The sequence below is a fragment of the Lycium barbarum genome, chromosome 1 (assembly GCF_019175385.1).
Source record: "Lycium barbarum isolate Lr01 chromosome 1, ASM1917538v2, whole genome shotgun sequence".
In the NCBI taxonomy this organism is placed as follows: Eukaryota; Viridiplantae; Streptophyta; class Magnoliopsida; order Solanales; family Solanaceae; genus Lycium; species Lycium barbarum.
This window is the reverse complement of record NC_083337.1, coordinates 168,159,871-168,172,611: the sequence shown is the minus strand read 5'-3', so window position 1 is coordinate 168,172,611 and position 12,741 is coordinate 168,159,871. Positions and strand designations below refer to the sequence as shown.

Genomic DNA, 12,741 nt, shown 5'->3' with positions numbered 1-12,741 from the left:
CTTATTTTGATTACACTTCTTTTGAACCGAGGGTCTATCGAAAATAATTTCTCTACCCCTTAAAGATAGGAGCAAGATGTGCGTATATTCTACCCTCCTTAGACCCAACATTATAGGATTACATTAAGTATGTTGGTGGTGGTGGTGTATGCAAATAAATCTATTGAAATTTTAGGGGGAAAAAGTGCTTATAGTTATATTCGTGAAACCTAATTAGATCGAGTTAGCACCATCCAAATAGGCGAAGGGATGGGGATTAAGTATGGAGAAAAAATATACATTTTGGTAAAAAGGATATGGATGAATATATCTTTACAATTTGAACAGAAGAAAGTAATTTTACAAAAATATGTGTATTATTCCAAATTTCTTATTAACAAAACGATTCTTGTAAAAAAGATATAAAATTATATATGGAAAAGACTACAAAGTTAATTGACCCAAAAAAATCTACAATTTCAATGGAATATGGTAAATTAGTAAATACAATTGTTTAAAAAAAAAAAAAAAACATTATAAGCATGTCGCATATTGTTGTATGAAGGGAACTACCATAAGTCCATAACTACTTTCCCTTTAGTTTACGAGATTTCAAGCAGCTATGAGCTATGCTTTGGCACAATAATATATTTTTGCCGAATAATATGTTTATCAAATTGTTCACATTTGGTTATCTTGATTTCTTTAATCTTTACCAAATTAAAATATGGGAAAATAACCCTCTATGACTATTTAGAAAAATTAATTATTCGAAATAGCTCATGTTTGTAAAATTACACGAAATGGCCCAATTTATATCCCTCACTTCAAAAGGCTATTGTATATTTGTACCCTCACTACAATTGAAAAATATAAAAAATATTATATATTGTTGTATATAATTAAATTTTCTTCGATATAAACACCTCTTGTACATTATTATACACTTTTATACAAAGTTGATACATTTATCTACTCCAAATGCATAAAGCTGTATATCTTTGTATAATGTTTTATATTATGAAAAAGTGGCTATACATGATGTAATTTAAAAATATAGCTACTCAAATATAATTTTATATGCTAAATTGTACATTATTAAAATTTCCCCATAAAATACTACTTCGGATTTACTAATCATCTCCCATATTCGCTTATAAAATATTCCCTCTAGTCCCTCTAACGCCAGAAGAAATTTATAAAATAAAAAGTCCTCCAAATTTCAGTTTGATTCTTGTCCAAGCAAAAACCAGTCATTGCCACCACCATCTCCAAAATTTCCATCTCTTTATTACAATTGTAACACAAAATTGATTCTTTCAGCACATACAAGATTAATTCACTGAGTTCGTCTTCAATTTAAGTTTATTTTAGGTGGTTGATGGGATCAACTACCACGCCAGAAGAATGGCCGCCGGATGGGCAATTCCCATTTGATCTTTTTATATCGAAGAAATATAAGTCATTTTGGGATGTTGGAAATATCCAATTTACTGATTCTGTTGGAAATTTGTTGTTCAGAGTTGACCGTGGTCAACCACGTGATTCATTAGCTCGTAATACCCAAAGTCAGAAACTAATTCTTGATGCATCGGATAATATCCTCATTCGCTTAGTTCGATTAGTTGTAAGTTTTCTCTTTTGCTGTCCCTAATTTGTTGACACTATGTTTTAGCTGCTTAATTGAGGAAGACTTAATTATGTTTTAGCTCCTTAATTTAGGATCATTACTGTTTATTATTACTGATGCTTTTACATCTCTCCTTGAGCCGGGGTCTATCGGAAACAGCCTCCGTACCCGTACAAGGTAGGAGTAAGGTATGCGTACACTCTAACCTCCCTAAACCCCACCTGGTGGGATTTTACTGGGTTGTTGTTGTTGTTATTATTGTTGATTTAGGAAGAATTAGGGTGTGTTTGGTATGAAGGAAAATGCTCTCCTCGGAAAATGTTTTCCTATAAAATGTATTTTTAAAACGGAAAAGGGCCAAATATGCCCTTGTACTATTGGAAAAGGGCTAAATATACCCCTCGTTATACTTTGGATCTAAATATGCCCCTGTCGTTATACTATTGATTCAAATATACCCCTTCTCTGTTAAAGTTGTCCACCTTGGACATCCTATCCTACGTGACACTGACATTTGATGAGGTGGATGCCACGTGGTATTGCCACCTCATTACCTCTAACCCATTTTACTCCTTCCCTCTTCCACCACTAAAATTTTCACCCCTCCACCACCATTGCCACCATTACCGCCATATAGTTAGAGCTCTAGAAAAATTTGTCCTTCCAATTCTCTTTCTATATTTCTATCTTATACTTCAGTTATCTTATACTTCATATATGTCTTGTTGGGATTGGAGGCGGGATTGAAAGATAATGTGGAGGTAGAAATTTTCCCTCCATTCTACTCAGTTTCCTCTATGCTGGAGGCATAACATATGGTTCTGTCTCTCAGCACCATACGACCTAATTTATAGAAAGCAGCCCCACCTCAACCGATTGTCAAGTTTGAATCTTTTGAGTGCTGAATCTAAAGAAGTATTTTTATTAGTTAGAACATGTAAGAATGGGCAAAAACCATATTAGAATGGAATTAATGTATATTGTATTGAAGATCCAAGGTTAATTGAGTTCTCACAAAGCGGGTAACATAATCAACAAAAGATGCAAAGTTGATTGGTACAATGAACCTAAAATCAAACAGGACTACGACATATCAGAAGTATAAGATAGAAATATAGAAAGAGATTGGGAGGATAAATTTTTCCAGAGCTCTAACTATATGGCGGTAATGGTGGCAATGGCCGTGGAGGGGTGGAAATTTTATTGGTGGAAAGAGGGGAGGAGTAAAATGGGTTTGAGGTGGCAATGCCTCGTGGCGTCCACCTCATCAAATGTCAGTGTCAAGTAGGATAGGATGTGCAAGATGAACAACTTTTACGGAGGAGGGGTATATTTAAACCAATAGTATAACGACAGAGGCATATTTAGACCCAAAGTATAACGAAGGGTATATTTAGCCCTTTTCCAATTGTACAGGGGTATATTTGGCCCTTTTCCATTTTTAAAAAATAAGTGAATTTCTTACTTATTTTCTAATATTCGGTAAGTAAACAAAAAATATTACCCCAAGACTAAAATACTATGGGAGTGGGAAGTGGGGGTGGCGGGAGGAGACAATAAACTTAAAATGTCACTTATGGAACTTGTTTTCCTTACTTCCATTAGGGAAGTCATTTTCCACATTTTTAAGGAACTTATTTTCCTAATGAAAATGTTTTCCAAAACATTTTGACCAACCAAATATGAAAAAATTGGAAAATATTTTCCTCCATACCAAACACACCCTTAATTACTAAAAGGTTCTTCATTCCTACGTGCAAAACTTGAAAAACCTAAAGTTTATAGTCAGCTCATTCCCATAATCAGAAACTGCTTCATTATGCATCTGCTAATACCCTCATTTGCATAGTTGCCATTGGCTTTCTCTATTGCTGAATATAATTTGTTGAGACAATGTTTAGCTATTTACATTAGGAAGAACAGATACAAAAACGAAGTTCCTTTCTATGTGCAAATGGAAATAGTAGAGTTATAATGTTAATGGTGCTTGTTATTGGCCCTATTAGAAGCTATCAAGTGATCAGAAAGTAGATTTACCGGGGACTATGCCGCAGTGCAATAGGTTTTCCAATTCAGTGTTTGTTTTCTTACTAAAAAGTGAGTTAATCAAGTAATCAAAAAGTGGATTTACCAGGGAATATGCCACAGCGCGATAGGTTTTCCCATCATTGTTTGTTTTCTTACTAAAGAAAAGATTGCTGAACATCTGGATGAGGTATTAGCTACAAGTACGGAACTAGGGGGTGTATGAGCTCGCCCCTCTACTCTGCTCTCACTTAAATACCAGGCTTCAATCAGTGACATAGTTTGAACTTATGATAAGTGCCTAAACCACACTTCAGCTGTTGCGTCCTTATCACTGAACCACAGTTATTGTCCATTCTAAGGTGGTCAAGTGCAGTACTGAGGGGTCTTTCCTCAAAGAAGATACTAGAATTGCAATCTTTTAGGGTTGATGTTTATTGTTGGCACTTGCAATTTTTTGAGTTGGACTTGACTAAAAATTCAGAGGTGTCCAGGATTCTGTAGACACTTCGTAGCTAGATTCTATAAAATAATCTTAATGCATAGACATCACCTCTTAGATGATCTTGTCTATCTTCCTAATCTCTTTTCTCTAAGTACTTTGAATCTAACATGTAGTGTGATGCTATTTCTTTTCTCTTGTTGTAGAAAGGATCATGGCAAGGTTTTATGGTAGGCGATACTGAAGAGAAGGAGTTGTTGTTTAGTGTGAATAGGACGCTAAATACATTTACTAAACTAGAGTTTGACATATTTCTTGGTGATAAAAATGGTGAAGGTGCAGAGGCTGATCTCAAGATGACAGGTTCCGCCCTCAAAAGATCCTGCACCATCTACAAAGGCAATTCCATAGTTGCTGAGGTATTATATTTTATAGTTTAAGCAAGTTAAATTATCGAGGTAGAGTTACCCGGTACTTCTACTAGTGGAAGGTAGTAGGGACCCAGAGGAAAAGTCAAGGTGAGCACAAGTTGCCCCGGACAACATATCATAACCCAAAAAAAAAAAAAAAAGTAAGTGAAACTCAAGTTTTAGGGGAGGAAAATCACTATGATTCTAGGCCCTTATGGGCTGGAGAAGAATTGGTTTACACCTCTTTTGCTGCAACCAACATGAGCTCCATTAGGAATCTTTCACACGGGATATAGCTATTTCAATGTGTTTTTTCTAGTTGACGGGGAGCCTTGGCGTAACTGGTAAAGTTGTTGCCATGTGACCAGGAGGTCACGGGTTCGAGCCGTGGAAATAGCCTCTTGCAGAAATGCAAGGTAAGGCTGCGTACAATAGATCCTTGTGGTCCGGCCCTTCCCCGGACCCCGCGCATAGCGGGAGCTTAGTGCACCGGGCTGCCCTTTTTAATGTGTTTTTTCTAGTTAGGAAGAATATGTTTGTAGTAGAAAAAGAAAAAAAAAGGACTTCCGCTGAAAAACTTCCCCTCCTATTGAAAGGTGCTCCCACACTTGGATGCCGTCCGTTTGTCCTACATAAACATTTATTTTCTCCCGAATTTATCAGGTAAAAGCTTAAATAGATTTACATTGTGCATCATACTTCATATCCTGGATTGTCATAGAAACAACCAAGTTTGAGCCTTTAGAAATAAATAGCATGATAAAACACTTAAATTCTTCAAAGAGGGTTTTACTCTGTGTAAAAGCTTACTTCTCTGTTTTTAATTTACCCAGCAGGCATTTTGGGTTTGGTATAATATCTAGTCATTGGCCGTTGTGACATTTTGTCATATAGTCAGAGCCGGAGCCATAATTTTGAGTTTATGAGTTTTGAATTCTAAAAAAGATAGTTTACTAGGTTCTGTATAAAGTTTTTGTACATATTACGTGATTTTCTTAATATAAATACAGGGCAGCTTTCTCTCTAGCTCCGTCCCTGCATATAGTTGTTCCCTGGAAGAGCCATACTTGTAGGGAATTATGTTTGCATTTGTTGTGCTGTAGGTGTATGACATGAACTCTTTAGATATACTCAGATCCTTATTGCCTTTTAGTTCGAGTTTTTGTACTCATGTAATTTTCGTGTGTTCTTGTTTCATGTTTGTCATATGTTGAGTTTTAACCTGCTTTATTGTACTTAAATGCAGACTAGTCTTATGTACACACTTGGATTTCGGAAGTATTTCATTCCGAGGAACAGATTTCGTGTAACCATATTTCCCGGTTTTGCTGAGCTTAGTTTGGTTGTGGCTCTGGTTGTAATCTTTTTTGATAAACGGAAATTTTGGGTATAAAATGGGATCAACATCTCAGCAAGGTGGACGGCTGTATAACAAAGATAATTGAATTTAACGTGTTGTCATTCCCTTTTTATTTCGATGTTACAAATTTAATTAAAGCTTCATGGGACAATGTTATGATTTTATCTTTTCCTACATAAAATTTCAAACGATGAGCAAACAACATATCGGATAATTAGACATTATTACGGTAGCATGAGTGAAGAAGTGTCGTCTTTGCGGGGTAAATCTAAAAGCATCCACCTCGTTAAGGATAAATCCTTAAAAATCAGAAGGTTTAATATGTTGTGCAGTTACAACATTATTGAATACATACACCAGATCAGGAAAACAAGTAAAACAAAACAGAATGAACTATGCCCAGTGTGATGATGTATATATAAATCTTTGACAATGTTCTGGATATCAAAGCATACAAACACAGGCAATATATGCCTGAACTATCCTAGAGTACAAAGCAAAATTTCTGGAGGTAAACCTAACCTCACTGTTTCTCCAAAGAGTTGGTCAAGAGAGCAGCCAGATTATTTGCCAAGAATGACCAGATTCACAGAGCATCAGCAGATTCAACAACTTCCCTGTTAAAATCTCAATGTTAATCTCTCAAATTTCGATTCTTCGTGGCTCATCGCATGAAAGGAACCAGCCATCTCATTTCTGCGCCATTTCCATTTGCCAGATAATAGATTTTCTTCCAGCTTTCTTCTGTAAATGCTTCACGTTGAATGAGTCGTTGTCTGCCACAGAGAGAAAATTTCACAAGGACAGTTAGTACTAAATAATGGCGTTCCAGCTTTATGAAGCAGAACCTTCAACAACTAAATTCTATTCTAATAGAAAATAACTCTACGTTCCTCCTCTTAGCACTCCAGTTGTTGATTTTTCAAAAAAGAAATGGTTCAAAATTTTATTGAACAGGTCATTCCGCCGTTCTTCTTCTTCCCTGCATATTTGCTTATGTTCATTCCTGATGATTCCATTGTTCATTCCTTTTCCTCCCTTATTTTATAATTCAATTGTTCACTTCTTTTCTGTTTCTAACGGTTCAAATGTTCTCCTTTTTCTTTTCCCTCTTCTATCATAAGTCTATTTTCTTCAGTATTTATGTGGGGAGTGAATGGTGAGAACAGAATCCTCGGTATACACTCTTTCTTAGGTTTTACAAGGTATGAGCATACCTCAGGTAGTAATGACAAACGGCTGCTGCTTCATCCACACTATATCGTGGGAAATTGACGCGAGCATCAGCAGGAACATCTGGTAAGTCTTTACGCAGCTTCCCTACAGCAGTTGAATGTGAGAAAGCACCCACCATCATATTGTCATGAATCATGGACCTAAATGCATTCACCTGAATATGATGGAACTACGTCAGAAACCACACTTTAACCAGAAGGCTACAGTAAGAAGTGTTAACAAAATGTAACTATTCATCAAGATTTTTCACAGCCATGCCAAACAAAAATCAGATGACATCCTTAGCTGCTTATCACTGATTAATTTCTTGTATTTGAGTGAAAAGGTATTATTAGAAGTGTATCAAATAATTGGAAGGAGACGTTCCATAATATTACATATTACTCGCATTTATGGTAGCACAGAAGAAAGACAGCTAATTTGCCAGTGCCCCACCAAAAAATTGAAGGTATATATCAGGCTAACAAAAGCTCCGAGCTCCAAATAATCACCCTCAGCCATTTACGCATTGTGGTGTAGCCTCTTTGATCAAAATGTACAAATCCCGAGCTCCTGTCAGTGAAACAGACATCTCATGACTCTAGAGAGCTCTTTGCTTCACACCTTCCGAGTCAATTACATGAGGCAAAAAGGAGACTTTTCACATTAAATTTTTGCCTTTGCTCAGCCATCCATCTCCGTTCAAAACATTATAAACACTAGAAGCATATCCTAATAATTCAGAAAAGGAACACATAATCACATTAAAAGCCCCTATCTTCCATATGTTTCAGCTATAAGGATGGCACTACAGGCAGTATGTCATAGAAAATTTTTGTTGTCATTTCTTGTAAGTACTACATTTTCATTGGTTACAGTACGTCGGTAGCTTTTTCCACCTCATGCATCTAAGTAAGGTTTATGGAGGCTGTCCTAGTTTCAAATTGACAACCAGCATAAAAACATGCCAATGCATGATGAATCCTCAAGTATTCCACCAAAATTTCTTCGTAACATTCAGCGTTGATATTCATAGTGTTCTTAACCAGAATGCTCAAAAACCTAGAATCAAAAGAGGATGCATACACGGGATAAACTTGAACCAAGGAAACCCTCCTAGATCCAAATTAGCAGGCTAACATTATATTAAACACAATGTATAAAAATTAAATAAACCGTTCGCCAAGACAATGAAGGCAGGAGAACTGTGTGAATAATTAATGAAGCAACATTTGAACACTTAAAAAACTTACAATAGCAAGTTCTCTAGCATGAATAGGTCGGCAAGAACGAACAGTTACTGGCTCCTCATACTCGCTGAATGTGAACCAACTGTTGTACTGTCCATGACCAAAAGAAAAATCAGGAAAAGGGAATGCGTGATCAATATCAATTAAAAAAGGAAATAATAATAGCCCTATCCCACGAACAGTTCAAAGGACAGAAACAAGAGAACTTTTCTCACTTGATCAACTGCAATAAGAACAGGCATGTCCTTCACAAGTGATAATTCTTCCCTCAAACGAACTACCACCCCAACAGCAGCGTGAGTGGAATTAAGCCCGACCTGAACCAGGTCAAGCAGAGTATAATCTTCTGGTATTTGTACCACGTCCGCACCCTTCATCCATCCAACACCAGCTCCTTCTCCCAATGGAATAGGTTCAAAAATTTTGCACGGCAGCTTTTGGAGGTGATCCTTATTATACTTCAAAAAATCCTGAATTGAGAGAGAGGAGTTAACTATCCCAAAGTTTAACTCTTAGATTTGTAAACAAATTCAGTCAATAAAGGATGTTAATATTTTTCCAGAACAACAAGCACAGGATAATATATGGGGAAAAAAACATAATATATGGACAATATCAGGAGTTTGGTATCAATCTTATTTTGTTTGAATATAGAAGTTACGTTAGAGCTGCACATGTATATGCCTTAAAATTTCTCAACTTTCATGTTTATGGAATAGGATTAAAATGAAAGACACAAAGTCAAGCACTTGATGAAGGAGATAGAGCAATAGTGAAGTCACAGGAAAAACATGCAGAAATCATGATCCATATTTACTACATGACATTGAACAACTTCACATTCTTTTTCTAAAGCAGCATATCAAGATCCACTGTCTATACACAGCAGTGCCAAGTTAAACAATTTCCAAGTATCTCATACAAGCAGATTTTTTTCCACTTCCTCATGGACTCAAATAAAACTGTTTCTGAATTCTATAATCTAATATTTGAAACAATGAGCGAAGAGAACTTGTGTTCATTTAGTTACCGCAGTATCGAAAATGTAAGACGATATCAATTGCCACATGAAATTCGTCTAGTCAAATTATGTCTCATGTATTAGAAAAAGTACAGGTTTCTTACCTGGAGAACATTTGCTGCTTGCACAGGAGTATCCCATAATCCTGTTTTAGGATTTTTATAGAAAAAGCCTCCATGAGTCCATTCTCGGCCTTTAGGAACATAAAGAACTAGCCAACCTTCATCACGCGCCCAATGAACAAGCATTGCAAGGGCAATACTCTTTCCACTACTTACAGGCCCATCTAAAACAACTTGCTTTCGAGCTTTAAGACCTGCAAATTGAGGAAGAGCCTGAATTATTTCTTCTAATCATGAGTTACAGTAAAACATCTCATAAACAACAGACTTCTTAAAAAATCAAATGAAGTGAAACACATAGCAGGCTACCATTTAATTGTTCTTCTTAAGATAAATTAAGGAAACTTCCCACCAAAGGTTATGGTGTGATGGATAAGATCTCTCCTTATCAAAAAAGATAAAGTAAGTAACCTTCTTTACGCAACTATAAGTTGAGATATAAAAACCAGCTGAGTGTCACCAGGCCTCTGCATAGTCTTGACATCTTTAGGAAGGATTTCATTCAAGAGAAAGAAAAAAATGTCCGAGGACTAGGAAAAGGCTAGAAAAATAAGAAAAGAAAGTGAAGCTAATACAGTTTATTAGGAAAACAGTAAAACCTGGTAACAGTAAGGATAGTTTTATTCTGGATGGATCCATTTTTCATCGAGTTTTGAACCGTTCGCCACCGGCATTCAAGGATTTCTTGGTTGTAAATATGGTTCTTCCTAGATCAAGTCATTAATAATATTCCACACAAAAGCAAAACGTTTAAAAGGACTATAAAGTGAATCTTCCCATCTTATGAAACCATATTCTGCAACCATCTGATTCTGATTTCTGAAGAGGAGTTTATATTGCTGAATGTATCCTAATGAGTTGATGTTCTTATCTCCAATTTACTGTCTTTAGTCAGTTACACTAAATGAGCTCAAATGGGCATTTCCGGCCAGTTTTGAGTTTAGGAGTCGGAGTTTAAAACTTGGCAAAGGCATCAGCCTAGCTAGGAACTTAAGTAGAAGTGTTATCCCTTATTTGTCCATGTTGTCTGTTTTCCGCTAAAGGCAGCATGAAAAGCACCTATATTGTAATACGTAAGAGGAAGGACGACTAAGCAACTATGCTACTATTGGCACCCGAAACTAAAAACTACAACTGGAAATCCAACTTTAGGTGGTCATGATTCAAGTAACCTTCCATTGAACACTTATTACTGATAATAAATCAACAAACTTAAAGAAACTAAATTCGCATTAGTCAATCAATTATGCCTTGATGCCAAACAAGTCGGGTCGCCGGCTGCATGAATAATATGTAACCATCTGGTCCATTATTTACTACTAAGTATTCAAGGAAAATTAAGGGTTCTACTAGAAAATCAAACTCCACTAAACCACATTTCACATCAGTAATCCTGACAAATACAATTCTTCTCCATTATAATTCATGATCCATACAGAGAATAAAACCTTAAACATATGTAGCACCAAAAAGACAAAGAACACACCTTTAGCATTCGATTGCAAATTAGGATCAACAACCCTTCTAAAATTATCTCGAAGATCCAGAAAACTCTGACGTATTAGCAATGCATCTCTCATTGAGTCCCCAAATTCCTTCAGCATCCCAATTGGTAATCCCTCCGGCAAAGCACTCTCCAGCTCTTCCCTCCTAAAACAACCATTTCAATAGTACATACACAAACTAGCTCAGCAACAAAGTGAATCCAAAACTTTAATTCCACATGTATCACTTACCACTGTACCCACTAATGCTTAGTTACAATTTGTACAGATTAGTATAAGCACATATTTTCAAAAACCTTTTTTCACTCCAATATATAGGACCCGTTTGGACATGGAAAATTTTCACTTTTTTCCGGAATTGTATTCCGGAATCATATTTGGACATAGAATTGTTACAATTTTCCGGTTCGAAAAAACTCCAAATACCTGTTTTTACATTTTTCACTACAAATCACTCACAAAAATTCAACATTTTTTCCAAGTTGTATTCATGTCCAAACACAGCTCCATTTTCCAAATACTACTTTTTTTTTTTTTTCAAAGTTCACATTTCTTTATGCCCAAACGCCCACATAGTATGAGCGAAATACAGTGGATAAATACGCACTCAAAATATAAATCAAAAGCATTTCGTTAATATACAGTTCAAGCTAAAGGCATTAGGTGTATCCACCGCTCAAAAATCTACACCATCACTCATCAATGATGACCTAATAGTATAGGAACAAAGAAAGATGTGCCTGAATTTCATGTACCCAATAAAATGAATTATTGGAACAAAGGTATCCAACTTCTTAATTGCATTATTGACTACAAACAACAACATACACAAGTGTAATCCCATAAATGGGATTTGGGGAGTATAGAATGTAAGCAGACCTTACCCCTATCCAAAAGATACAAAATAAATGCAGCAAAAGATAGGAATACACTTCAAATCATAGGAGACTATGCGATAATAATTGGTAAGCTCATTTATTAGAAATGAATTTTCTAACATTTGACTATGTACCTGAATTTCATGTAAGTAGATGTATCTTTTTTGGTTAATTCAGAAATGTTAGTTGCGTTAGTGAATAATGGACGACCATGTGGACCAATATCAAGTGATCTATCCTTCTCATCTTCTTTAAGAGCACGTGCACGAACTTCCTTATTAAGCGTATCAGCAACTTTAGCTCCTGCATTTTCGGGTTTTATATCGGGTCGGAAATTTGGTTTTTTCGGGTGTTGTGTGCCTGTAGCGAAGGTTCTAGAAGATGCTGATACTGCCCTAGCGGCGGCGGCGGTTCGAAGTATTGATCGGAGCATTTGAGGGTTTTGTGAGTTCCAAGGTTTTAGCTGGGTAATGGTTGCTGTTGCATTTGATGAGATTGGGAAATTTGAAAGTTTTTTGAGGGTATTTTTGTCTTGTGGGGGGAAAGTGTTGGTAAGCCCAATCTTGAGGTCCATTTAGGAACTGATGAGCCCAAGTAGGATGGTACTCGAATTAATTGCACTGTATGTCCTTTTTTAGCCCATTCTTTAAATTCAGTTCCCTGTTAGTTTAGTGGTCTAAGTTGAAAAGTGATATAATCCAAAAAACAAAAGTTTCACCTTTAAAAGCAGTAAAATTTATTTGGCATAACTTATATTATTACCTATTTATGGAACATAACTAAACTTTACAATAATTATATTTAGTAGCTAAAATATAATATGTTTACTTCCTATAGCTACCACTTTTTTACCACTCATCTGATAACTTCTCACACCCCTAAATTTAAGCAAAAAAAAAAAAAT

The 12,741-nt window shown here is 35.9% G+C and overlaps 2 protein-coding genes across 4 annotated transcripts; one reads left to right on the top strand and one right to left on the bottom strand.

Moving 5' to 3' along the window:
- Nucleotides 1–1,126: 1,126 nt before the first annotated feature.
- LOC132606480 (protein LURP-one-related 7) lies at nt 1,127–5,964 on the top strand. Of its 2 annotated transcripts, none has more exons than XM_060320015.1 (3): nt 1,127–1,606; nt 4,283–4,495; nt 5,497–5,692. In XM_060320015.1, exons 1-3 carry the CDS (start codon nt 1,361–1,363, stop codon nt 5,557–5,559), a joined length of 522 nt encoding a protein of 173 aa, XP_060175998.1. In that variant the 5' UTR covers nt 1,127–1,360; the 3' UTR covers nt 5,560–5,692. The 2 variants fall into 2 exon arrangements, with proteins under 2 accessions (XP_060175998.1, XP_060175991.1); XM_060320008.1 differs by lacking the exon at nt 5,497–5,692 and adding an exon at nt 5,733–5,964 and having other exon boundaries at nt 1,131–1,606.
- A 136-nt stretch (nt 5,965–6,100) lies between these two features.
- LOC132606472 (uncharacterized) lies at nt 6,101–12,442 on the bottom strand. Of its 2 annotated transcripts, XM_060319992.1 has the most exons (7): nt 11,972–12,442; nt 10,941–11,104; nt 9,437–9,648; nt 8,527–8,781; nt 8,315–8,401; nt 7,064–7,236; nt 6,101–6,622 (listed from the first exon to the last, which is right to left on the bottom strand). In XM_060319992.1, the coding sequence occupies exons 1-7, from the start codon at nt 12,409–12,411 to the stop codon at nt 6,511–6,513; spliced, it is 1,443 nt and encodes a 480-aa protein (XP_060175975.1). In that variant the 5' UTR covers nt 12,412–12,442; the 3' UTR covers nt 6,101–6,510. The 2 variants fall into 2 exon arrangements, with proteins under 2 accessions (XP_060175975.1, XP_060175984.1); XM_060320001.1 differs by lacking the exons at nt 6,101–6,622; nt 7,064–7,236 and adding an exon at nt 7,344–7,634.
- Nucleotides 12,443–12,741: the final 299 nt, after the last annotated feature.

Excerpts from the sequence above, each read along its gene's own strand:
- LOC132606480 (XM_060320008.1), top strand. The coding sequence starts at position 1,361 with ATGGGATCAACTACCACGCCAGAAGAATGGCCGCCGGATGGGCAATTC. Across the intron at positions 1,607-4,282 it reads TTCGCTTAGTTCGATTAGTT|AAAGGATCATGGCAAGGTTT; the intron begins GTAAGTTTTCTC and ends CTCTTGTTGTAG. Across the intron at positions 4,496-5,732 it reads GCAATTCCATAGTTGCTGAG|ACTAGTCTTATGTACACACT; the intron begins GTATTATATTTT and ends ACTTAAATGCAG.
- LOC132606472 (XM_060319992.1), bottom strand. The coding sequence starts at position 12,411 with ATGGACCTCAAGATTGGGCTTACCAACACTTTCCCCCCACAAGACAAA. Across the intron at positions 8,782-9,436 it reads AAGCAGCAAATGTTCTCCAG|GATTTTTTGAAGTATAATAA; the intron begins GTAAGAAACCTG and ends CTCTCAATTCAG. Across the intron at positions 6,623-7,063 it reads GTTTGTCATTACTACCTGAG|ACAACGACTCATTCAACGTG; the intron begins GTATGCTCATAC and ends TCTCTGTGGCAG.